We start from the raw sequence: 24,885 nt of genomic DNA on the forward strand, positions 1-24,885 counted from the left end.
ATAATTTATGCATTGAAATTGAATGTATACATCAAAACTACGTTAAAAATTCTGATTAAAAAATTTCTTCTGATTAGCTCTGCTTTGCATCTGGTTAGTTTATGGACCAATCCAGGGTCGGGGTTGTAATATAACAGGGTGCTCGTCACCGAAGTACAAGGGCGCACCCCCACAAATACCACAACCCCCCCCAAAGAGTGAGAAACCCCTCAAAAAAAAGAAAAATATCCCTCTATATAGCCCCCCTAAAAATTTCAGTGGCGCTATAGGTGGGCACCCCTGGGTATAACGTGTATATTTATGTTGTATGACAAAAAACGTTGAAAAATTAATTGTAATCCATAATAATAAACTAGGAGATCGGATTTTGCGTTTGTTTCCCCTGCATGATAAAAGCATTGCGATGAAAACAGATTTACAGTTTTCTGGAGAGTTTTATTTATTGCTTTACGCTGACAGAGCTTTAATAACCTTTTAAGCGCCGTTTGAAAACTGTTTTGAAGCGATTAAAATGCAAAAACTTTTCTGTTAATTCAGGTCTTTACTGGCGGATTTTGTTTAAAAATTTCATAGAAAAATTATTAAATAAAAAACTAATTTTTTTAAAGAAATACCAAAATCTCGAATACCGGCACAAATAGCTTTACTGCTATTCCTTCGCCAACAATTGGCGCTTTTCAAACTTTTCCGACGACAACCCTAGGCACCCAATCACGGACTCGCAATTCGGCGCTTCTCTGCGAAAAACTTTCATTCAGTCCAGAGGCGCTCCACAGTTCACATGGATGCGTAGGTTTTTAGCGTAGTGTGCGTGCGCGTCGGGGATAACTGCATCGCAGCCGGCTTTTTGTGGCGGGCCAAATGGAATGGATACATGGAATGCCCTGTTTGACACCGAAATAAAAGGAAAATGCCGTTTCCCAAATGGGTTGTAGAACCGGTGTTTCTTAGTCGTAAACCGTTGCCGCCTGACAAGGAAAAATATGCATGTGAATTTTCTTTCACGACTAATGTCTCGCTTGTGAATTGCTTGAAGCAGCTGGCATCTGTTGCCAAAATCGCTGATCGAATTTTTGATGAAATTGGATCAGAATGTCGTCTGGTGTCAGACCGTATAGAAAGGATTCGGGAAAAAATAAACTCATGTGAGGAAGTGGTTTCTCAATTGAATGCGAGAGCTGTTCAAGTTCGTAAGTACCTGCTTTATTAAATATTCTACTTTTTTTTCTAAATTGTTTTCAGATTCCCCACTCCTCCCCCCCCCCTTGTTTTGGAAAAAAAACCATAGTTGGGGCAAACGTAGTCTGGCAGCATTGGGACGTTGCCAGGTTAGGTTTGCCGTTCGCCCCAACTATAGGTTCACTCAAAGTCTGAAAGGTAACAATGGTTTACTTTTAGGGATAAAAACAATTATAATTTAATATTCCTTCCTGCATTGCAGAAATTTTATTGTCAACAAACTAGATTAAGATGACATTGTAATTATTCTTCAAGATTTTTTTCTTAAATAAGTGTTTCAAATATCAGGCAGGTTTAGAGCTAATTTGATTGTGCACGTACCATTTTTTAACTTGTAACTAAACATTTTCTTAGTCTTTATGTTAAAGATTAGTTAACCAAATTAATTTGTCGGTGAGATGAAGTGATAAATATTGAATGCACTTTGACAGAAATAATCATAACTTCATTTCTCTTACCGTATTTATTTTAGCTCTGTGTCTATCATTGCTCGAAAATTTTTCTGAAATAAGTGGTTGAAATAAAGCTTTTTTTTGTATAAATGTTTTAGGAAAATTTCGAAGGGGGTTCTACTTGCATGAATAACCTGAAAAAATCAGGAAATTTTTTTATTTCTGAAAAAGTTAGGGAAATATTTCTTTCCAGAGGAAACAATGGAATTTTTCCTGGTTAAAGAGAAAAATATAAAATTGCCTTTTCTTTTATTTAACTAGAGTATTTTCATAACATTTGGATTTCAGATGAACATTATCAATTGCTTTTTTATAGCTTATAATTTTTATATTGTAACAAAATTATCAGGGAATGTTAAAAGTATTTTCTATTCTTTTCTCTTTCTTTCTCTCTCTCTCTTTTGATGGCGAAAAAAAAAAGAGTGTATTTCACATCTATAAATTTTTGTTTTGTATACAATACCTATGTACAGAGATCGACAAAATTCTTAGGCGCCAGAAAGAAAATCCAGTTTAACTTGGCTTTTGAACTAGTAACTCCAAGTGTAGGACCGTATGTATTTTTTATTTTCATTTATATGTTTTCAGAACTCTCTATTAAGTTATAATCTGTATTCAATCATTGGTATTGAATCTATTTTCTTTACTCTGCTGCTGACGTTACAATCTTTATAGTATTTTTCTGTTGTTAAAAAAAGTTAAAATCAAAAAGTGAACTGGAATAATAATTAATATATAAATAGAAATGACAAATGTTACATACAAAATAGAAGTATTTTGAACCTTTATTTATGACATAATTCATCTAAAAACAGTTCAGTTTCGGAACAATTAATGTTGTCTGCGGAAAAGTCAGGGAAATTGAAAGCTGAGCTGGAATAGACACCCTGAGTTTTTAATTAATTTTTGGTATTAGGCTTCCTGTACACAAAAAAAATTTTAATTTAAAATATTTGAGTGATTTTGAGAAACCCTTGTTCTTGTTGATAGTTTTTTTTTTCTCATATACTTTTACAAGAGATGTTTCTAGTAAAATTCTTGAGCTAGCATTTTCTTTAAACTTCCCCCTTTCAAAATGAAATATTACGTTACGTGGTAGCTTGTCAAAAAGCCAGGACATGGCGTCTTCCGCTGATTTGATTTGAATTGAAAGTTACGCACTATGTACTGTATAAACCCGCTCTTAAGTGATGTTCAAAAAGCTCTTAGAAAGCGTGTTAGCCAATCGCCTGCTCAAAGATCTTTCAAAACAACATAGATCGAAATTGTAAAAAATGAAATAAAAATAATAATAAAATTCTGTGATTAGAGAGTGAGGGAGAGAAAAAAAGAGAGTGAAAAGAAAGCAAAAGAAAAAAGACGACGCTTATAAATGCCTCATTTGCAATTATAAAATTTGTTGAAGGAAAAAAAATATTTTTCACGTTTATTCTATCATTTTTCCACTTTTTAAAAATTCTTCTGACAAATACTATAAACGCAAATAATTTCGTTTGCTGTAATATTCGTGAACATGAAGATATCGGTGATTTCGCGCACTGAAAAGTTTCGAAATTTTTTCGCGAGAAAGTGAAAGAAGAAAAAGTAAATAATAATTAAAAAAAAAAAGAATAGTTCTCGAGACTAAAATTTTTGCGATTACGACGAAAATCGAGAAAAATTAAAGCCTTGCGAAAATAGGTGCTTTTGTAGAAGAATAAGATCATATAATGCTCAATAATGCATGAAATTGTAATTTTCATTTTTTTCAGTGTAGAGATAAGGGTGCGATGAAAATATTCAAAACAAAAATCTTTTTTTTTTCTTCCCCGAATTAAACATGCTCCGAAATCCGCCATTTGCTTATCAACATTAAGATATTTTTCTTCTTTTCGCTTCACCGTATCATTTTATTCAAAGCTGATTCCTCAAACCCTGTTTTCGCAATGCATTCAGTAACAATCTTTATTAGAAAAGTGGTTTCTTGCGTCATGTGTTTCGGTCACTGGTGCTAACGAGAACGACGCAACAATTTGCAGGATGTGTTCTTGAGAACCCCAACCTTTCAACAATATAACCATCTGTACGAATGTCCTTCAGGATGTTGCGTTCATTTTCGCCATTGATTACGATCTACGCGTAAGGGTAATAGTATTTTTCCGTAACGGTCGACACATAAAAATGGGCACTGATTTTCCACTGATTTTCCATGTCGTGAGCTTCAAATCAATTGCTCATGAATGTTTTTGAATGGTACGTGATGTGGAATCAAAGTTAGTACCGGATTTTCTACAATCAAGAGTGCAGTTGGAACGGTGATCAAACCCTAAACCATATTATTTCCAATCTGAGTACGGTAATTAACATACCAGAGGGCAGGCAGGCTCATGAGTAAGGGGTCATAACTGAGCCATTAAATTTGAAGAGGGCGATTTTTTTTTTTTTTTTTTTTTTTTTTGGAAGGGTTTTGACTATTTTGGGGATGGGGTATTGCTCGCTTGCATTTGAGAAAGTGCGCCATCGAACTTGAAGGGGTGGAGGGGGGGGGATCACTGCTGTTTGTTTTGCTTTTGCCAAGTTGATTCGATTTCTTCTATAACTCTACTTACTATTAAAAGAAAAACAATAATTGGAAACCAGCTGGCGTGATTATTTATAAAACGTTCTGTAATAATAGCTATCTGCGCCCCTGCGCGACCACCTGGTTTGCTTACTTTTAAAATTTTATTTTATTAATCGTATAAAATAATTTGATTTCTCTTTGTCCAATGTCTCTTTCAACTCATGCAACATGTATACGTAAAGCGCTGGATAGTATCTTCTTTATAAAGAACAAAATAGGCCATATTTTAATCGACTGAATTTAGTTATTCTTTGATTACGGCCCGTCATTTAGGGGGGTCAGTTGCCGCACTGACTTTGGAAAATTGATGTACTTACACGAAAGTGGAGTGGTTTTAATGTTTTTTTGGTGCAATTTACAGTGAGCATGCAGTTGCCCCTCCCTCTCTCTGTCTACCAGAAAAAAAAAAATCGAAACGACGGGCATGCTTTGAATATTCAACAAAAAGTCATGGCTGGGTTATTCCCCAGAAAATGTAACTTTTGAAATATTTTTCAATTTAGAAATCTTTTGTTTTCTTTCTTTTTTTTTTTTTTTTAATTTTTACATGAAATAGTTACCTACTAGAAGTAACTATAAACAATGGTCCAGCTAAATTCCAATTATTTTACTTATAAATAAAAAAAATTAAAAAATGCCTTGTTCACAGAAAAAAAATACTTTTAATATTTAAAAATCGAGGCCAATTTTATATCAAGAGGTAGTTTTGTTAATTGTGCAAACAATCGGCTATTTTAATGATTAGTGGGAATATAATATTAAACTCTCTTAATTAAAGTACGGCTTAATAAGTAGTTTCAAATGTATGTTAAAAAATAGATTTAGTAAATTTGAGGATACACTGGCAATTTATGATTTTGGTAGAATGCCTAATTATTGATGTATTTCCCCTAAATCATTTATTTTCCCCTCAAAAATAATGGCATTCATAAGGTCTGTCACGGAGGTGAGGAATTTTCCATTAATATAGGCCTAATAGATACATTTTTCAGGGATTTTTTTTTTCTTCGTTGTTACAATCTGCACATGTTAAGCATATGGAAGCATGTTCACTTCTTTTTTTACATTAATTTACATCCCTGAAATTCAAGTTTACGGAGGTGAGAAGTCAGAATAACTATAGTTTTTAAAGCAAAATGTATCTTCTTGCTTCGACAAAAATCTCACAACTTCAACTACGACTGAAAATAAAGAAGGGGACTCCCTTGTATCATGGAAAACAAAATTTGATGTCATTATTGCCACGTGTTAATGAGAAATGGCATTTTGTGTGAAGGTAATGGAGGTGAAAATTTATTGGTCTGACATGACTCCTTGTCCTACTAAAGCGAACTAAAACACAATATAAAAAAATTAAATGCACTTTAACAATTAGTATTTGAGACACTTGTGATAGGAATAATAAATAAAAAGGTATATACTTTTAATTAAACAAGTTATTAAGCAACATAAATAGTCACACAAGGTGTGTGACATGCCACGGAGGTGAGAATTCAAATGTTGTGAACCAAAAATATACTAAAATAAAAATTATCATTAAAAAATTGCTGGCAGGTTTAAGTAGATATATTTTTGATGAAATTAAAAATCATTGTTATTGGGTTGTTCGGAAAGTAATTTCGTTTTTTCCCGTCAGAGGACTTAATTACGTTTTTTCGAAACCAACTTCACACTTAAGCCGCATAACCATTATATGTCTTGAGAGCTGATATTGCAAGGCTAGTGTGTGAAAAAGTTCTATTAATTCTACGCAGTAGTTTTTGGTTGGTGCCCTTTTAAATATGGAGAGCAATAAGCAGCATTTTCGTCATATTTTACTTTTTTACTTCAGAAAAGGTAAAAATGCTGTCCAAGCGAAAAAAAAATTGACGGATGTGTATGGAGAAGGCGTGTTAACAGTACGCCAGTGCCAGAACTGGTTTGCAAAATTTCGATCCGGCAATTTTGATGTCGAAGATGCACCACGGTCTGGAAGGCCGGTCGAAGCTGAGAAAGATGCGATAAGGGCATTAGTTGATGCAAATCGGCGAATAACCACACGAGAGATCGGTGAGAGATTAAATTTGTCGAATTCGACTGTTTATGGCCATTTGAAAGGCATGGGCTTAACCTCGAAGCTCGATGTGTGGGTGCCCCATGTCCTTACGGAGCCTCACACAAGTTTGGTCACCCGCCAAAAACTTTTACAGCTTGAATGGGACGTACTGCAACATCCACCATATTCTCCAGGTCTGGCGCCTTCCGACTACTATTTGTTCCGGTCCCTGCAAAATTTTTTGGATGGCAAAACCTTTACCTCAAATGAAGATGTCAAAAACCACCTGAACCAGTTTTTTGCCAGCAAGGACCAAAACTTTTATGAGAGGGGAATTATGTTACTGCCAGAAAGATGGCAAAAGGTGTTGGACCAGAATGGCCAATATATAATTTAATAAAATATTTATTCATTATACGAAATCTGTCTTTCATGTTCCCCAAAAAAAACGAAATGACTTTCCGAACAACCCAATAAATGAATTTTTCCTTAAAGGTTTTACTGTAAAAGGCGTGTGACAGAAAAGTTACCCTTTTTGAAGAATGACCCGTCTATGAAGTGTATGTCATGTCATAACCCATTGATGTCTCTATTGTCTCTCAGGGCCGACAAGAATTCATGTCAGCCTGATCAGAAACTAGGGGCCCGGCCTTTGCGGGGCCACCTCAGAATCGAAGTAGCATAAATTGTGTAAGTTTTATGGAGTGGGGTCCGGCAAGTAGTGACAAGGGGGCCGCTTGGCTCTCGGCGGCCTTGATGTCTCCAGTTATGTCTAGACTACAGCAATAATGATTACAATCCCGCAGTCCCCGTTAGTCGCGAAGAGACCTCGTCGTCTTTCAATTGGGACTGTTATTCCAGGCCCCACAATGTATGCCCGTAAAAATTTTTAGGTCCAGAGATTTTCTCTTTAGAATCTTGATCTGTAGGTGTTCTAATGTGAGAATATCTTGGGTAGACATGTTGAATCCTGCGCGAAATAATTTTACAGGCCATCAAAGATAGCGGCCATTTTGGTTCACTTGCTCATTACGTTTTTCGCAACGTGCGTACCTATAAATTTTATTTTTAGTTTTGAACTGAAATTTTTGGGCCTTAGAAAGTCAATTAATGTAATAGTTATGTCATAAGAACCGCTCTGACTTTTTCCACAATTTTTACGTGAGATATCTCTGACGTTTTTTGTTTAACATTCTAGTTACTTAAAAGTGTACAAAAAATAATAACTCTTAATGAAACCGAACGATTTCAAAGTGTAAAACCTTTTGTGTAAATCAATATTTTTCAAGGTCACCAGCGCAGCCAGCAATATCTTCTGTAGGGGGTTTTTTGGTCAAAAATACCTTCTGAAGGGGGTTTTTTGATGAAAAAACCTTCTGAATGGGTTTTTTCGATCAAAAATACCTTCTGAATGGGTTTTTTTTCGATCAAAAATACCTTCTGAAGGGGATTCTTTAATTGAAAACACCTTCTGAAGGAGAGTTTTTGATCAAAAATAGCTTACGAAGGGGATTTTTTGATCAAAAATACATTATGAAGGAGATTTTTTGATCAAAACAGCCCTTTCAAATGCATAAGCTACTGTATTAAAATTTGCATTCATGTTAAAACCAGTAGCTATAGGGATTCCCCCCCCCCCGTCGCTCCACGCTGTTCAAGGTTATTTATCGTCTGCTATCAAAGTAATTGTTTTCGAGTAAAAATATTCCGCAGTTCCAAAAACTTTTTGTTTCATGTTTTTCTGTGACAATAACTATTTTAGCAATGGCTGATATTTCTAAACCGAGTTCAAAAAGTTTTGGTAGGCAATTGAAGACATCTTGAAGACAGTTTTAACAAACGAATATGTAGTTTGTAAAAAGGAATCAAGAGAAAAATTATGTTCTTCGACAAAAACAAGTTCGGGAAGCTGCTGAAATACACAAAGACGCAATATTGGAAAACGCGGCAAGAAAATATAGTGTGTCATTGCAGCAACTAGTGCTATAAGAAATACACAAGAGGAAAAACGCTAAAAAAATGGTAGAAAAAAATGCACAGACAAGTTATTTTGAAAGTGAAAACAATGTTTTAGAAAAATCAGAAAGTGCTGAAGGAAGTCCAAATGAAGACGAAGTTTTTGACAGAGTAGCAGATCTTAACAGCGATATGAACGTTTCTGCTGCGAATTCATATGCAAATCCAAGCTGTATAAGTTCTTATATTCGAAAGTATGAGTGAGAAACCAATACACAGTCTGCGCAACATCTATCCTCAAAATTTGAACTGTTTAAAAAGGCAAATGAAATATTAAAAACTCTATTAAATGCTGGGCATGGATTTATTCTTTCAGAAATAAAAGAGTTGATGCTCAATGCTCAATGTAGATGAAAATGCATTGGTTTTTATTAATGAAACAAAACTATTTCTCCTAACAACGTATAATGAAAGGATTCTTTTCTGTGCTTCCTAAAGAAAGAATGCATTTTTGTTGGTTTTTTTTAGTCATTTATCTCCAAAAGTACTTGCTGCTGCTTTTAGCTCACAAGAAGCTGTGAAGACTGCAGAAAATCATTGAGAATCTTGAGAAAATCACTATAAGATATTGATTTTAGACTACAAGAGAAGTTCTGCTAAGCGAGTAAAGACGGTTTAGGATGCTCTTGGCTCCAAAGACGAGGAAAAAAGTCCAATAATGATTCAATCGCTACGCACAAATATTGAAAGCTTGAAAACAGAGATTGAGTTTTTGTTAAAGGATGTAGTGACAAATCAGAACTGTGCAAGGGTTGGGAAGTGTTTCGTTCACTGGTATCACTTGTAAAACACTTGATTATTGCTGATCACGAAGAAAATTACAAATCATACTTTCAAACTGTTGAATTACTGTTTCCAGTCTTTCGTGTATTTGATTGCATCATTTATTTACTATATGAAACACGGTACGTAGAGAGGATAAGGGCGCTAGAAAATGAGTGTCCCTACCTGTAAGAAAAATTCATTTAAGGTAAATTTGCTGTTAAAATTCAATGCTGTGAAGCCAGAGATGAAATTGGAACAAACGATTCAACGGTCACAGAAAAGTGCCGGAGAAATTGCAGGGCAGACGAGAAAAAGTTGCCGGAGTGGCATTTAGAGTATCATGAAATTTTAATGATATGCAATTTGTTTCGTGGTCTTACTAGTTCTCATTTAATGGATCACTGTGAGAGTGTCCCGCATCCTTATTTTTGTAGGCAATCGTAGCCAGTATTTTGATGAAAATGTCAAAAGACTTGTTGATTTTATCTATCAACATGTAAATACCTATGATATTTCTGAAACAGAGCAACTTTACAACTTTCTCACTAAACAACTTGTGAATGGTAGTGTCAGGATTCGCCTTCTCAGTATCATGAATATCATGAATCATTGATCAGAACCGTACCGCCAGTTCAGACTGGATACATTTTGTTTCAAAAATTGTCTGATTTACTTTCCAAAGTCAACCTACCATGCTTTGAGGCACAAAGTTCTTCATAAAATATCACTTCTAAGCTAATGGGAAAGAATCAACTTTAACAAGGGCACAGAGACATGGAAATAGCGAAAGAAAGGGGAGAATGCAATAAAAATATTTTAGCTCATGACTTGTTTCCAACGAACACATTATGTGATGGTCAGGGGCGTGCACAGAAAATTTGGGGCCCTTCACAAATGCCCACAAATGTTTCGGCCGCCCTTCCATATTGTTTAAGCACATATTTCATCCCTAGTTTTAAAAATAATAGGCTCCCTTCAGGCTCAGGCCCGGGCCAACAGTTTTCTCTTCTCCCCCCCCCCTCCCCTGGGCACGCCCCTAGTGGTGGTGATTCACCTACCAAGCTAGATTGCAGAAATATCCGTTCCCAGAACATTTTTTATTTAGCAAAGTATCCCCAATAAAAACTGCCTTCGTTATATATTTCATGCCACAAATCCGCTAAATAAAGAAAATTTTTGGCGAAGTTATCAGCAGTGTTCTGCATAGATTCATTCCTGTATGCTCTTTTCATGAACTTCATCCTGTGTTCGATAGTTATTTGCAGCATGTTGTGAAATAATCCGAAAAGATGAGAAGAGAATCAACTAAGGGCAGAACAAACATTGCTGTAATTGACAGAAAAACACTAGTACCGATGCAGGTAGAAAAATTCTGGTCTTCAGTATCAAATAAGGAAAATTTACAGTAACTAGCACGCAAGGAAATAGAAGAAATGTCCAAAAATGCTACATTTTCAGCTATTGCTAGTGGTTTAACAGTTAATGAAGAAGCAATCTGCAATACTTTTCATAGGAGATTTGAGACACATCATTGAAGAGCTTAATTAGAATAACTCAAGAGAAGATGCAGATCTACGAATTTTTCCACAACATAGACTGGGCTGATAAAAATTGCTCAAAAAGAGTGGCTGCGGCATCAAATGATACAGACGTCCGTCGTAGTGCAATAACATGCAATGCAAAAACAGATCGTAACCTTCTTTAAAAGTAACTTATCTTGTATTTTTCGTTTATTGTGTTGTTGAAGAAACATGTATGTGATAAACAGGAGTTTAAAATGAGCATTTTAAATTATTTATTAATTTTTGTACCCTTTTTAGTAACCAGAATATTCAACAACAAATGTCGGAGATATCTCCACGTAAAATTGTGGAAACAGCTAGAGCGGCTTTTATGACATAATTAATACATTAATTGACTTCCTTAACTCCAAAAACTGCAGTTCAAAACTAAAAATAAATTTGTTGGTACGCCCGTTGCGAAAAACGTAATGAGCAAGTGAACCAAAATGGCCGCTATCTTTGATGGCCTGTAAAATTATTTCGCGCAGGATTCAACATGTCTACCCAAGATATTCTCACATAAGAACACCTACAGATCAAGATTCTAAAGAGAAAATCTCTGGACCTAAAAACTTTTACGGGACTACATTGTGGGGCCAGGACTATGTGTGATCCTTAATCTCGTAAACGCGAGGCCCCATGCTACAGTCATCTCGCGTCAAAAATAACGGGGATTGGTTGCGGTAAGGCCCTAGATCGTTTCTTAAGTAGCGACACGTTCGCCATCTTGGTGCTAAGTGCCGCTTTCTTCCTATGTCTGCTATAATGAAGTATCGTGTTTTGTTTCTTGATTGGAGTGCTTTTTGCTTGTTGATCAACATACAGTTAATAAGAAATTTCAATCAAGAAGCAAAACACACACTACTTCACCATAGTAAACATAGGAAGGAAGCATCGGTTAGCCCCAAGATGGCGGACGTGTTGCACCTTTTTCTACAATCCAGGGCTTAAGGTTGCAGAACCACTCATATTCTCTTGACTTCTCGATTACTGCCAGAGAGCACTTTATTCTTGTGTTGGTATTTTTCAGTAGGAAAATCTTCGCTTAGCTTGGCGAGAAAACTGCTCTCCTTTTTTCTTTCTGAAGTGCAAGTTTTGTTGTCACCCCACGTGCATTTAACCTTTTACAGTACGACCTGTGTAAGTTGACCACTTGCGGTGCACTACTTTATTGGTCAACTTAAACAGGTGGTCAACTTACAGAGGTTGATTTATACGATAAAGGCTAATTCCGTGCCTGAAAAAGGCGGTCAACTTAGGTGGCCAACTTACAAGAGTGGTCAATTTAACAGGTTTTAATGTACATCTAATCATAGGCAACTGATACGCCAAAGAAGTGGTGTCAAAAGAATTGTGGGGGGTTAGGGGGTGGTATCCTGAAAGTTTTTTGAGCAATCACGATTGCTTCTTGCTTTCATTTGACTGTCCTTGACGCTACGGTTCCTTTTTCAGCTTGGACCAGGGCTGCAGCACCACCGTCCACCGGCGGCGGCGCGGCTGGTCCTGAGCACTGTCCACCGGAATCCACTTTTGCTGGGCGGTGGCGTCCATGTCCTACACACGCATGGTCATATACACTCCCCTACGTGCGCACGCCTTTACACCATGGGTGCAAGACCTTCCGTCTCAGGACGGATTTCCGTCTTGACAAAATTTCCGAGACGGAGGTCGGGACGGAAAGCAATTCAATGACTTTCTTTTAATTTTTAATGAAAAAAGAAAAATTGAGTGTTTGAAAAATATGCTTTAATATTACTGGACCGTTCCATAACCACGAATTAACATCGACATTCGACAGTCGGCCTTACCCTTCCCCCACCTTTCCTTCTTTTCTAGTTTGTTGGCGCTACCTTGGGTAGACTTTCGAATCAGAACAGATTTATGTTGCAAAAGTGAAAATCTTATGTCCTAAGCGATTTTATTGCTACAACAAAAATGTTTAGGATCGGCAAAAAACTAATGGTGGGGTGCTGCAAACGCTTTTACCCCTTACATTATCCAACATCGTCTAAAATTGCGTTTTTGAAACTTCAATTTCGAAATATTGCCGAAGAAGGGTTCCTGAAATCCATCCCTTCAATAGTGCATTCAAAAAGCGTATAAACGTTATGAAATTTAAATTACAATTTCGTTTTTAAATCTTCGATTTCGGAAAAGCCCATAGCGTCTCCTCCCCCCTCTTTCTTTAATATTTTTTGAAGGTTGCCCAATATTGTGATTTTGGGACTATCAGTTTGAAATAATTGATGTAAGAGTCCCTGAACCCCTCCTTTCCCTGAACTTTACCGAAATGGCCTACCACAGCGTTTTTTTGGACTTCAATTTGAAAAAATTTTTGGGGGAGAGCCCCCAGACCCCCCCCCCCCCCCTTATTGCCGGATTTTAGATTTTTTGGAATTATGATGTCAAAACACTTAAATATTACAATTTTAAGGCTTAAAATTTAAATCAAACGGATTCCAAAACTGGCATTGTTAAAATCTGCAACATTTATACATACAAATTTTTCCTTACGCCCGCATGCGGGCGGGGGGGGGGGGGGGGGACTGAAAATATTTTCCGTCTTGAACACATCACCAAACTTGCGCCCATGATTTACACACATACACACGCCTACGTGCACACACGTAAGCCTACACACACAACTATACACACGTAACCACCCAGGAGGAGGGACATGCTTGGGGGGGGGAGGGGAGCCGTTTCTAGAAACAATAACTCTAATCAGTAGGATCTTGTCGCAACTCGTGATTGCGAAAAACATAATTTGAATTCAAAGTTTCGGAATTCAAATTAGAATTAATTTGGGGAAGTAGGTCACAGATTTTACTTTTTTTTTTTTTTTTTTTTTTTGCCCTCTCTTTCGTAAAATTGAGCGAGGTACAGGGGCGGACAAAAAAACTGCACCAATTGCAAATATTCACATTTTGATGAATTCCTCGAGAAATAAGCGAACAATTGTTCTGTAACTTTTGTCACATGAAAGGCATGCTTCAACTGATGTGTTTCAATAAAAATTAAATCACCTTTACAGTTAGGGGACCAGCAAAAATTAATGAAAACAAAAATGTTTTTTGATTATCCTTTATCGTAAATAGCTTGGAATAAGCTGTACATCTCAGCAATTAGTTATATGTGCAATAATCTTATACATTTTTGTGAAAGTATCACTTATACTCACGATGTTTCTAAAATATTAAAACTGAATATTAGTTCGCAAAAGAAACATTGAGTCTTGATTGGGTTATACGAAATTTTAAGTTTATGATTAAACTTAAAATTATTTTTATTTGAAACTAAAATTATTTTTCTGGAAGAATTTAATCATAAATTCTTCCAGAAAATATTTTTTACATTTATTTTTACAAAAAAAAAAAAAAAAAATCCTTTATAAATACGGTGTTTTTTTTAGTGCGTTGATTGAGCAAATAAAAAAAGCGATCAGTAGTGGAACCACTTTCAAAGTTCCGGGGACCCCCTGATTGAGTGAAAAATAATAACATAAATAATTAAATAGAAATGTCCAAAACTTTAACGTTTTTCATTTATCATGTCGAAGGTCACAAGCAAGGCAGGCCCCTTGTCAGTTTGTTTGCCCCCCCCCCCCCCACCGTTGTAAAACCTATAAAATTTTGGATCCGGACACCTAGTTTCTTACAAGGCAAGGCTGACATGGCCTCTCGTCGGCCCTGGCCCAAAAAGCCAAAACTATAACATCCTGATATTTTTATATCTGTTGACAAATTAGTGAAGTTAATTCCAATTTTAGCAGATATCTGTTGCGTCTCTTTGAGTAATAAATACTTGCTTCCAAAAAAAAGTAAAGCGAAGCTGACCTATCGCATAACTTGCAAATGATGCGGAATCATGCGATTTCGCGCGTTTTTGTGCGCTCATCAAAATACATAGCACGTGAAGTGAAGCTGTGGTAATACTTGGAGAAAAGCCAAAAAATAAACTTCAAGGTGAAATGTTGTATGCGTGTTGGGTTTCCAATTTACGTAGCTTTATTTCGTTTTACTTTGATAGATACCTAAAATGAAACGAAATGATGCTAAATGAATTTAAAAATCAGAAAAATGAATCAGTGCAAACAATTGAAGAGACCCGAATACATTTGCAGTCATGTAATCATATTTCAAGATTTTTTTTTGTGATAATTCTTAACTTTTCTTAAATAGTTAATAACTCAAAAGCAATTTTTTTAATTAAAAAAAAAAGGAATTTTTTGTCTCACTCATTACCTTTTAAATTCACTCCCTCAAAAATCGGTGCAAAACTCTCTCCGAAGTGAAAAATTGGATCAGTGTTAGAAATATTATTTGAAATTAGTTGTGCTCGCCTTATAATAAAAAAATCTAGGTGCCATCTTTGTAAAATTTAACATGTATGCACATGCAAATTTCAAAAATGTAAGAATTGAATTAGTTTTTAGAATGTGTTTTCGTTTATTGCGGGTTTTGATCGCTCTGAGTCAGTTGAAGAAAAGGGCCGATGGTAGGTGAAAAGAAGTATATTTAAAAATAAATTGTGGTGATTATCCGAATGCTTTATTCCTGCGTAACACACATACTATTAAATTCCTAATGCTTGTCAATCATGTTATGTGGCAAATTTTTAAAAATGGTTCATTTGATAATTTCTCTAACTTCTGTGATGTTAAAAACGGTTTGGTAACTGAAAATTTCAGTGTTACTGTTAATCACAATTTAAATAAATAAACAAAAGAAGACACTGCAGTCTCTTGATCGTTTCCGAAATTTTACAAATATTTTTTTGTGATTTGACCATTTTTAAAGTAATTTGACGAAGTTTAATATATTTTAACAATTATTTTAATCCGTTCGCAGATTCAATTTCATTTTTTACGCTTCTACAAATGTCATCACCAGTGATGAAATGCCATTCACTGATGCCATTAGCGCATGGCGCAATAGTTAATTTATTTCTTTACTCACATGTACTGGCAACGATATGGTTGATAACAAGCGTAGAGCGCAATATTTAATTCGTTTCTTGATTATCAGATCGGGGAAACACGGTAAACAGCAAGCGCAGGCATTCAGCGCGCCAGTAGAACAGCGTGCCAAAGTTCATCACTTGTGACGTCATAAAGTCCATGCCTTGTTTGAAAAATTGGACATTTAAATAAATTAATTAAAAATTAAACGTTTTGAAAATGAAAGTTTTCCCTCGCTCCATGTTATTTTTTTGTTGTTTGTTCTATCAACTTCAGTGACTAAAAGAAGTACTTTTGACTGATGGAAACTACTCTATTGCTGTTGAAAGAGGTAAAACAAGACCACACCACGAACGTAGGATATGTCATTGTCTGCTGTGCTTTACATTCATTATCTATCTATTTGCTATCGTCTGCAATATTGTACATTTATTTTCTTTAATTTAATTATTGTATGCGCTATTTATGGCAATGCTAAAAAATTGAATTTCATTTTATTTGCTATAGAAAAGAAAATTATTAATTTAAAAATTTCAAAGAAGTTGAAGAATGGAAGAAGCACTGGGTAAAGGGAAAACGGTTGAAATAAATTGAGTTAGAATTTTTTGGTAGCTGTTTCTTTTCCTTTGTATGTGTAAGGAAGCCAGAATAAGTTATCCTCAAAAAATGTTATGACAATTTACCCCTTTCTTTCCCTTCATTTCCTGCTTCATTAACTTAAAAACCTCAATTATATAGGAAATAGCCAGTTATTTACGTTTTCTTTTAAAGTTCGGAACGAAGTTTCATTTATTTCATACCGAAAAAATAAAAATACTATAAACATTCTGAAGAGAATTGTAATGAAAAAGTAAAGATCGTTGAGTAAATTGTAAAAATGCTTTCTTGTCTAAGTTTTCGGTCTTCTCGAATACATTTTATTCAATAAAATAGTTCATTGACCTTCTAGAAGCCATGAATTTATCGTTATCTTCTTTCATGCTTTGATTTTTTTTCTCTCTTGAATTACTGCCGTATATTGCAGATTTCTTTCAAGAAAGAAAAAATATATATATGGATATATTTAATTTAATTTTTTTAAAGGTGTCGAAAACGAAGAAAATGTTAAACTACTTATTCCTGAAGAACAGTGATTGATGAGGGTATTATTAAACGAAACTGGTGAATTGCCATAGTAAGGAAAACTTCGCGTAGTTGCGGAGTAAATTTTCATTTCGCGTATTCTTTGTGTATATCGCAGAAAATTTGCTGTTTATGCAATTTCAAGTTTGCAATACGCTGCGGAGTATTTTAAAAACGAATTGACGAAATGTGAATTTCAGACTGCAGTTTTAAACCCGCGACAAACAGCAAAAATAACGATCAGGAAATATATTTTAATCCCCAACAAATTATAAAGCATTTTAGTTTTCAATAGAAATTCATTTACTCATTATTATTTAATCATAATATTGTCCAACCGCGAACAAATGACCCTTGTCAATCTTTTGAGAAAACAAGTCCATTCCTTAAAATAGGTAGAGAAGGAAGAAGGAAAGCTTCTTCCTTCATATTTTGGATTTGAGCAACATTTTGGCGATATGAAGAAAAAAAAAGTACTCTCCTAGTAAATTTTCGTTATTTGGTTTCGTTATTTCTACCTGAAAAGTTCTAGTTGCAGCAGTAACTGCATTGAGTACGCAAAAAGTAAAAATGATTAGCTTTCTATTTTTTATTCCAACCCTAGTCTCGCTTATTTTCAATTGAAATTAATTATGTATAATAGGCGTTGGTATCTCTGACCAATGTTTGCTGAAAGAAGTGAAATCAAGACCCACCCACTAACATAGGATGTGGCCTGTCCAATGAGACATGTCTTGACCCCATAAAATTAAAATGCTTTACCTCTTTGGCTAATTTCTTAAATTCCAAGGTGACGTATTCAAACTCGAGAACCAATGACGCACTTACAAATTCCGTTTCAAGTTTCCTTTCCCCTTCACGAAAATGGACAATTCTGAAAAAAGCAGGAGCCGAGGTGCAACTCTTCACGGTCACTTTTTATTTTTATTTTACCAACAACATTTTTTCGTGATTGTACAAATATCATCCCTTCGCTGCGTAACGTCTACTTATAAACGCTCAATCTTCCGTCACTGAGCCTGTTGCTGAAACCTCTTTGCTGTGAATAAATTTCAAGAGTTACTGGCCTAAAACTGGGGTTATACAAGTCAATTTTGAGAATTACTGCCCCTTCTGTGCTAGTATATTTATAGAATTAGTCCTGAAGCTTCTTTTGTGCCGATGAATTTCTAGAATTAGTCCTAAAACATTTTTTTGCACCAATGAATTTCTAGAATATCTGTATGCTGTCCTAAAACTGCTTTTGTGTCCATGAGTTTTTAGAATTAGTGTTTAACTTCTTTCGTGCCATTGTAATTCTAGAATTAGTTCTAAAGCTACTTTGCGCCAAAGAAAATCCAAAATTAACGTCTTAAAATTTCCGGGTTTTTTTTTTGGAAGCTGAATGTACAATGTACATTATCATGGTCCTAAAACTCTGTGGCAGTAAATTTTGAGAATTAGTGATCTGAAACTTTAGTGCAAAAAAAATTTCGATCGTTACTGCCTTAAAACTTGTTTAGTGAAAGCAAATTTCAAGAGTTGATGCCCTGAAACTTGTTCAGTGCAAGCAAATTTCAACAGTTGATGCCCTAAAACTTGTTTAGTGCAAGCTAATTTCAAGAGTTGATGCCCTAAAATTTGTTTAGTGTAAGCAAATTTCAAGAGTTTATGCCCTAAAACTTGTTTAGTGTGAACAAATTTCAAGAGTTGATGCCCTAAAACTTGTTTGGTGCTAGCTAATTTCAAGAGTTGATGCCCTAAAACTTGTTTAGTGTAAGCAAATTTCAAGACTTGATGCCCTAAAACTTGTTCAGTGCAAGCAAATTTCAAGAGTAGATGCCCTAAATGCTTGTTTAATGCAAATAAATTTAGATTCTTGATTGTTATTGGAGGAAATTTTACTGTAAGCATACATTTGTTCTTATTCCTAATATCTCCTTTCACGGACAGATAGCAGCTGAAATGCAACATAATCCACATCTAAAATATCATCGTCACTAATGTTGTCTTTTCCCCTTCCCTGAGCGACAAAAACAGAAACGTCTGCCGTGCGGTAATGATCAGCACGTGACTCGAGCACCCCCGTTGCACCTTGATTCGCGCTAAAAAAAAAAATTATAAACAGCAAAGCAAACGAACTTCAGACAACCCCACGTGTCATCTAAAAGACAACCGGTTTGTCTCGGAAATAGGACTTTTGAGGGGGAACATACGGGGTTTCCGAGATTAGTAACGCTACTTTTTAGTAAAAAATAGTATCAAAAATGTAAAAAAGAAGCATTCGGCGTGCCATTTTTTTTTTTTTTTTTACCTTTCCCTTATTCTCTGTCACAGAAGTGAAAGGAGGGCCGTTTTGTAGGCTTCTAAGTAGGATTTATTTCAGTTGTAGTCATTGGGTATTCAGCAAAGGCATAGGCTTTAGACTATAGTTGTGATTATTCGACACAAATTGTGGTTGTATATCACATTCCTGTAAGTCTGTAAAACGAAAGAGAAAAAACTCGTTTTTCATCTTTGAAGCTAATTTTGGATGTGGGTTTTTTTCTTTTTCGTTGGTTTTTGTTTAGAATCTCCCTTATTGCTATTGCTCCCTTATGGCATTCACTGATGCTATTAGTGCACGACGCAAATTATCATAACCTGGCAACGCGGTTCCCAGCAAAGCGTAAACATTTGGGGCAGCAATGAAGTTGCGCGCCAAAGTACATCACTGTGACGTCATAAAGGCCACGCCTAATTATCACAATCGAACATTTAAAAAAATTAAAGAAAAAATAACTGTTGGGAAGATAAAAGTTTTTTCTAGGTCTATGTTATTTTCTTTGCTTATTTTATCAATTTCAGTGAATAAAAGTAGAAGGGGAACATGGGGCAAAGTAAAATAGGGGGGGCAAAGTGAAATGGTGAAATATTTACATTGATTTTAGCCACCTATCTGGTATTATTTTAACTAGATAGTACCATATGTAGTCTATTCTAGTCAGAAAAAAAGTACCGCATTTGGTAATCCTGGCAATTTAAAAAAAGTGATACATTGTAATATTTGGTTGTAAGTCAAAAATTATTTTTGTTACAATAAAATAAGTTTCTTGTTATTAACATTTTAAATATTGATTGGGACCTCTTAATATTCAAGCAGTATTAATTCAGTTAAAGCTTATTTGTATTTTAAATAAATTGTATAATTAGTCAAGTACATACGGGGCAAAGTGAAATAGTTTGTTTCATTTACTCACTCAATCATTTAATATAAATCACTTACGTTTCCACTTATTAATTAATTCATTTGCATTCCTTCATCTAGTAATTCACATATTTATTCATTCGTTCACTTATTTCCTTATTCATTCATTTTTTTACTCGCTCATTTATTTTTCTTCATGTATTAATTGATTTATTAATTTAATTTACTTGTTTATTGTTTCGTTATCTTTTTATTTGTTCATTTAACTTTTTATTTCCTGATTCTTTTGATCAAAAATATGTTTTACAATCGATTAGAAAATATTTCATTAGAAATATATTTTATTTTTCATGCCCCATGACAAAAAAGGGTGACATTTTCCCACTTTCTCTTAAAGACTCAAACTTACTGCCAACAAAAAAAAAAAAATACTGTTTCAACGCGAGCTTTATTATAAAATACAATACAATGTTCTTTCTTTATGTACTGTAATTTTCAAAACAAATTTCTGATTTGTTCATTTTGAAAAAGCTCAGTAATCTTAACCATTTGCCTCACATTTCCCTACTTGTGAGTGAAGGAAACAACCCCATTGCTTGACAAGTAGCAAGTAAGGGAGAAAAACAATCATGTAATGCTTATTGCTTAAATGAAAACTGGGGCGGAAACAATATTAAACGTAATTTTTCATTTGAGGAAAACTTATTTTTTACAGAAAAGCAGTACTGATACTGAAACGGCATTCCGGTAGTAGTGTAACACTGATTGCGCGTAGGCGATTGTGTTAGAACCAATTTCCAATGCTGTATATTTTAGCCTTGTCTAAAGTAGTATTGCAATTGTTTAATCATTGAATTTTTAGAGCTATTTTATAACTGCTGCAGAAATGTTTTAACACATAGGCGAACTAGTTCATTTTTGAATGCTTTGTACTTAATTGCCTCAATCATTAAAATAAGGAATACGTTCATTAATTACTTCACTGTTTGCAGGAAAGTTAAAGATGTCTTTTATAATATAAAACCCCGGTTCACAGCTGCTCTATCAAACCATCTGCTCTAGAACAGAGTTAGAAATACGAAGCAATAGGCACATTTTACGACCAAAAAATTCATTTTTATGCCCAGACTTTCCATCCTAGACGCTAAACTTTATAAAATTTTGAATTTTATCTAACCTTTTCTCACCCCCCCCCCCCCCCCCCGACTCATTCAATCCTTTTCAAACCTACTATTAATGTGAACGTGAACGAAAGATGAGGAACATATCTTCAATGTTGACGTTTTTTAAGTACATAAAATGGGCAGTTGTTGTTGTTGTTGTGCCCTAGAGATCAGATAGGGTGGTGCGCAGGGACGCCCATCGGGGCGTCCCTTCGCACCACCCTATCTATCACTGTGATACCCCAAACATTTCTTTATTCCGTAAATTTTGTCTGACGGTTCGGAAAAATTATCAGCATTTGGTAGCGTTTGCAGTTCTATTCGTCAAAACTACCATCATTCGGCAAAGTTCATAGTTCTATTTGGTAAAATTATCATAATTTGGCGAAGTTTGGAGTTCTATTCGGCAAAATTATTATCAGTCGGCAACATTTCCGGTTCGATTCGTTAAAATTATCATCATTCGGCGAAATTTGGAGTTCTATTCATTAAAATTATCATCATTCGGCGAAATTTGGAGTTCTATTCATTAAAATTATCATCATTCGGCGAAATTTGGGGTTCCATTCGGCAAAATTATCATCATTCAAAGAAAATTGGGCTTCCATCCGCAAAATTATCATCATTCGGAGAAATTTGGAGTCCCATTCGGAAAAATTATCATCATTTGGCAAATTGAGAATTTCCTCCCCAAAAAGTTCGGATCTCTCCTAGTGTTGCGCTTGCAGTGTCTTCGCTATTTCGATTGCACATTCTAAACATAGGTCTTCTTTGGGGGGAGGGAGGGAGGCTTAGATTATACCTTGCAGCAACGACAGCTGGGTAATCGAAGACATGCTTGAGTGTAAATTCGACATCTTTTCAATTATAGCAATCTAAATATTTCTTAAGAAAAATGTTTATAGTTTTATGATGTATCTTCCTTGAGACTTGTGAGTGTGATTGCAATTTCTCTGTCAATATCCAATGGTGTGATTTAAAATTTAGTTCTAATTTTCAAAAGGATTTTAAGTTTAAGTTTGGGGAGAGCATTAACATCTGCTAAAGAAGCGTGGAAATGCCTCTCTGGTCTTCGCATCTTCCTGAACATATAGGTGTAGTATTTCTGTTAATGAAACTTTTTTGCTACTGCACATGTGTTTATTGAAAACGACACCAAGAGTTTTCATTTTGACGCCTGAAAAACATTCTCAGGTGTCATCATAACGCCTAGACTTTAGTTCTTTTAAATAACTGTACTGATATAATCTGAAACGAAAACTTATATTTGTTCGTTTCTGGTTCTTCTTGAATCTCAAAATAAGGTATTTCTCAGCTTAAGCAATGATATAAAAATTAAAAGAAAGAAAACTGAAGTATATAATATAACAGAAATATTTCTCAGTCTTCGGAATAATTGTTATACAGTGGCTCCCAAAAGTCTTCGTACACCTACGACTTTCAACGAAATAGGCCCCAATCCATTGGTTAGAATTAATATTTCGGAATGGGTATTTAATTACAAGATCTATGATCAATTTTTAACAAAACTACATGAAAAGTTTTTTAAAAATATTAAAACTTAATTTTTTAAAAATCAAAAGCCAAAAAGTGCCGGAAATTTCATCTTACAAAAGTCTTCGTACACTTTATAAAATGTCTATATCTTATTGAATAATCTAACTTTTTATTAAGTTATTAATTAGTAGAATATCATACAGTATTCATAACACCTTTTAAACGTCTGGGAATAGATTTCATTCTTTTTCTTTCTTTTTTTGCGTAATTTCTGAGTAAGTGTTCAACAACACTTTGAGTCTTACTGTTTCTAGCTCTATTTTCGTTTCAAAGTCGTAATTTCGTAATCTAGCCACCAAATATCTCTAAATATGTTGCATTAAGTTCAAATCTGGAGATTGAGGGGGTATTTTCTAAACTTTAGGACAATTTTTGAGACACTAGACTCAAACGTTGGATACCGTGTGATTCTTATCGTTATCTTGATAAAAAACAAAGTTGTTTCCAATAACCAAATTTTTGGCTAAGTGTTCAAAATTGGGTTTTAAAATATTTAAAGGAACGGCATGTTTCATTATTTCATCAAAAAATTCCAAACTACTAAGTCCTGATGCTGATATGCACCCTCACACGAAAACACCTCCACCGTCCTGATCCAACTAAGTTCTTAAGATTAACTTCCAAATTTTTTCTTCTACTTACAATAGGGAAGTTGCAACCTATTAAATGTTCATATTTTGTCTATTGGATATTGTTAATTGAGCCTCAAAACTAAAAAATTCACCATCGCCGAATTTTAAAACACCGTGGTTGATTTTTAATGAATTTTTAAAAATCCACGCGCAAAAGTGCGCTCTTCTGAAACGTCACGAGCCTACGTCACAGGGCGCGAATGGGCATCCTTCCGCCGAAGATCCCTTGTTTTCGCTAGGGACATTTTGAGCGCGCTGATATTTTTATTTTTTAGAAATTCAATAATCCTTTTGAACACACTATGGATACCGGATTCGTTAAAGCACAATCTAAATAATCTTCCTCAAGCAATATCAATGATGATATTCGAATATTTAAGAGAGGATGAGAGGTTTAATGTTCCAGATCATCGAAGTCGAAAGCACGTTCTTCGGTTTCTCCCATGACATGGGAACCGGTTCGCTAGCGTTTCTCTCCTATCGGACGACGCATGACGTCACTTCCTATGCCATTTGACGTCACAAGGGCTTGAACTTTAAAAATTAATTAAAAAAAAAACTACTTATCGTATCGCAAAAATTTTTTCACCTATGATGTTCATGCATGTTACTCTGTCATATAAAAATAAAATTGAAAAATCGAAAACTTCCCTATTATAAAACAATTTAACCAAAAATGTTGAATTCATTTTTATCTGTACGTAAGACGTAATTGTAAAACTTTTTGAGCTTATTTATCATTAATTTTGCTACGAAAAACGTAAGCTTTCTGTTTTTCGCACGACCAAGAAAATTTCAGCGGGAAGAGGTCCCATTTAATCCAGCTAATCGGAGAGCTTAGCGAACAATTTTAGGTGAAAATTAAATGTAAAATGTTTCATTTAACTCTGCAGAAACTTTTACAGCACTCAAATGTGTATTTTTCATAAATTATTTAACTTTAAAACTCCGATCACGTTTTGTCAACTTTGCCGGTTGACCTTTTCTTACCTTGTTTTCGGTCCGATTCCTTTCTTTAAAGCATTTTATCAAGCACTTTACTATACAAACAAATAAATTAACTAATTTAGAGACCTTTCAAACCAATTTACCACTACTGTGGGGAAAAAATTCAAATTTTGAATGGTGGTTGTGGGTTTTTACGAATACCAGCCATTTTACAGTAATAAGCAGAATATTAAGGAATAAATAAACAAAGCCAAATGACTCTTAAGGGTCAACACAATGCAAAAATATTAATAAAATGGCATATGATAATTTTAATCATGAATTTATTCGAAAATATTTGAGTGTACGATGACTTTTGTGGCGTGTTATTTCTCTGTCTCTTCGTTTTCTGACCCATTTCAAAAAGCAGATCCGTCAATATTTTGAAAAACCAATGGGTTCTATTTAGAATGACATAGGAATGATGTGAAAAAATATTGAAGTTCATATTCGAATTCAGTTTTGAGTTATATTGATTTTTCTAAAAAACTTCAAAGTGTACGAACACTTTGGGAGCCACTGTATATGTCCAGCATTACGTATAACTTGAATGATTAAATCTGAAACGAAAACTGATATTTGCTCGTTTCTGGTGCTTCTTGAATCTCAAAACGAAGTCTTGGAAAT

The 24,885-nt window shown here is 34.8% G+C and overlaps 1 protein-coding gene across 1 annotated transcript in view; it reads left to right on the top strand.

Annotated features, from left to right (window-relative positions):
• Positions 1-769: 769 nt before the first annotated feature.
• LOC129224513 (actin remodeling regulator NHS-like) overlaps positions 770-24,885 on the top strand; it is a 139,070-nt gene continuing 114,954 nt past the window's right edge. Inside the window, exon 1 of the mRNA XM_054858977.1 lies at positions 770-1,190. Within this exon, the coding sequence (XP_054714952.1) occupies positions 911-1,190 (280 nt within the window). The 5' untranslated portion in view covers positions 770-910. The remainder of the gene's footprint in view (positions 1,191-24,885) is intronic.

The sequence above is a fragment of the Uloborus diversus genome, chromosome 6 (genome assembly GCF_026930045.1).
Source record: "Uloborus diversus isolate 005 chromosome 6, Udiv.v.3.1, whole genome shotgun sequence".
NCBI classification, from domain to species: Eukaryota; Metazoa; Arthropoda; class Arachnida; order Araneae; family Uloboridae; genus Uloborus; species Uloborus diversus.